Here is a 2,094-nt window from a genome sequence, read left to right as displayed (position 1 = left end):
AGCAAAGGAACCTCAGAATTTCACGATTGAAACACTTTTTATTTTTAAAAAACAAACTTAAGTTAAGAAAATAATGCAAATGCAACAAAAAAACAGGTTTTCACTAAATTCTTTTGAAGTCTTTTGTAATATTTTTAAAGATTCTGTGGATATTAAGTTTTTATCTTTAATTACATAAAATTGTTAAAACATGTAAAGACAATGTAAATAATCTTAAGAAGTTTACTATTATTTATGACTGACATTGTAAATGTTGTATTTAAGAATTATGGATTTAATTAACTAAAATATGTGTTGTATTATGAAAAGATTCTTTAAACAATTTTTTGTTGTAAAAGTATTTTTCGTTTCTTTTGTTGACCTTTTCATCAGAGAGTTAAATGTATATGTAATGTTACATTCTTTATTATTTTATCGATTATTAATTAAGATTAAGAGTCCTTCTTGAATGAACTACTGTTGATAAAATTTTGAATCATGCCAAAATCATATTCTAGTTACAATATAGTTTAAAGTTATCTTATTACAATAATTTAGGTTCATTAATAAGATAATTTAACATGAACAAAATTGATAGTTTATTGGCAAACGTTTCTAGTTTTTCTTGAAGGCCCAACTTCAAGGAAAACTAGAAATTCAAGAAAGTCTTGGGGCATACCAACCAAAAGGTGTTCGTATAACTCAAGTTGATGGTAAAAAAACGCGAACATTTTGTGTAACATGGTTTGAAAAAAATCATGGTTAAGTGTAAGTGATGAAAAAAATTCGTTGTTTTGTTTTTATTGTGTTTTGTTTGGTGGCGAGAGCTTGTGGGCAGAAAATGGCTGTAAAGATACAAAACAATCTTTCTGAGCGAATACAAAAACACGAATCCAGTAAAACACATATAAGTAGTTCGTTGCAGTTTCAAATGCTCGGAAAGACAAACATTTTATCGACAATTGATGCTGGATACATTCTTAGCATAAAAAAACATAATGAATTAGTTGACAAAAACAGATACATTATCGAGGGTTATAGATTGTATAAAATTTTGTGGTGTACACGAGTTGCCCTTAAGAGGACATGACAAAACTATTGACTCAAATAGTCGAGAGGTATTTTTAGATATGGTTTCATACACAGCTACATTGGATAGTGTGTTAAGCGATCATCTTAAAGATTCAAAAATAACAAAAAATACTTTGAAAACAAACCAAAATGACATTCTAGAATGTATGTATAAAGTATACATAGAAAAAATTAAACGTGAGATTGATAAAGCAAGATTTGTTTCCTTGCAAGCAGATGAAACAACTGATGTATCTTGTCGTTCTCAGTTCGTCATTATTTTGCGTTATTTAAAAGGTTATCAGTCAGTTGAAAGATTTATAGCATTTATTGATGTTCAGGATAGAACTGCTATGGGTCTTACAAATGTATTAAAAGAAGAATTAAATTGTTTCGGTCTGAAGGAAAAATTAATTGCACAGGCTTATGATGGTGCAGCAGTTATGAGCGGATCAAGGAATGAAGTCCAAAGTCTAATGAAAGAAGTTTACCCAAATGCCCATTATGTTCACTGCTATGCACACCAATTGAATTTAGTTTTGAAAAAAGTTTGTTCGTCGAATAAGCGAGTAAGAACATTTTTTTCTTCTTTAAGTGGATTTGGCGTGTTCTTTACATCCTCGCCAAAACGAAATGATTTACTTCGCGAAATTACTTTTAAACAGGTACCAAGAGTTTGCGAAACACGATGGAATTTCCGTTCAAAAATAGTTACTTGCATAAAAGAAAACAAAACAAAGATTGGGAAATGTTTTAATAAAATTATAAACAATGAAAGGATGGGATGATACAAGCGTGTGGCAATCTGTTGAGTTCAAAAAATGTTTGGAAGACTTAGAGTTCAACTTTTTTTTACCTATTTTTTATTCAATTTTAAAACATGTTGATGTACTTTACAATATATTGCAATCAAGTAACAGCAACACTATAACAATCAAGGAGGCTTTTGAAAAATTTGAGTTTTCTATAAATTTTGTGCGAAATAGCATCACTAATAATGTTTTGATAATAATGGATCGATTCTTAACAATTGCGAAGAAATGC

The 2,094-nt window shown here is 29.1% G+C and overlaps 1 protein-coding gene across 1 annotated transcript; it reads left to right on the top strand.

Moving 5' to 3' along the window:
* The first annotated feature begins 1,109 nt into the window (after positions 1–1,109).
* Positions 1,110–1,838, top strand: LOC136082584 (zinc finger MYM-type protein 1-like). The gene has a single exon (XM_065802000.1). The coding sequence runs from the start codon at positions 1,110–1,112 to the stop codon at positions 1,836–1,838; it is 729 nt and encodes a 242-aa protein (XP_065658072.1).
* The last annotated feature ends 256 nt before the right edge of the window (positions 1,839–2,094 follow it).

The sequence above is a fragment of the Hydra vulgaris genome, chromosome 07 (assembly GCF_038396675.1).
Source record: "Hydra vulgaris chromosome 07, alternate assembly HydraT2T_AEP".
Classification (NCBI taxonomy): domain Eukaryota; kingdom Metazoa; phylum Cnidaria; class Hydrozoa; order Anthoathecata; family Hydridae; genus Hydra; species Hydra vulgaris.
The sequence above is the reverse complement of the archived record's forward strand: the minus strand, read 5'-3'. Positions and strand labels throughout refer to the sequence as shown.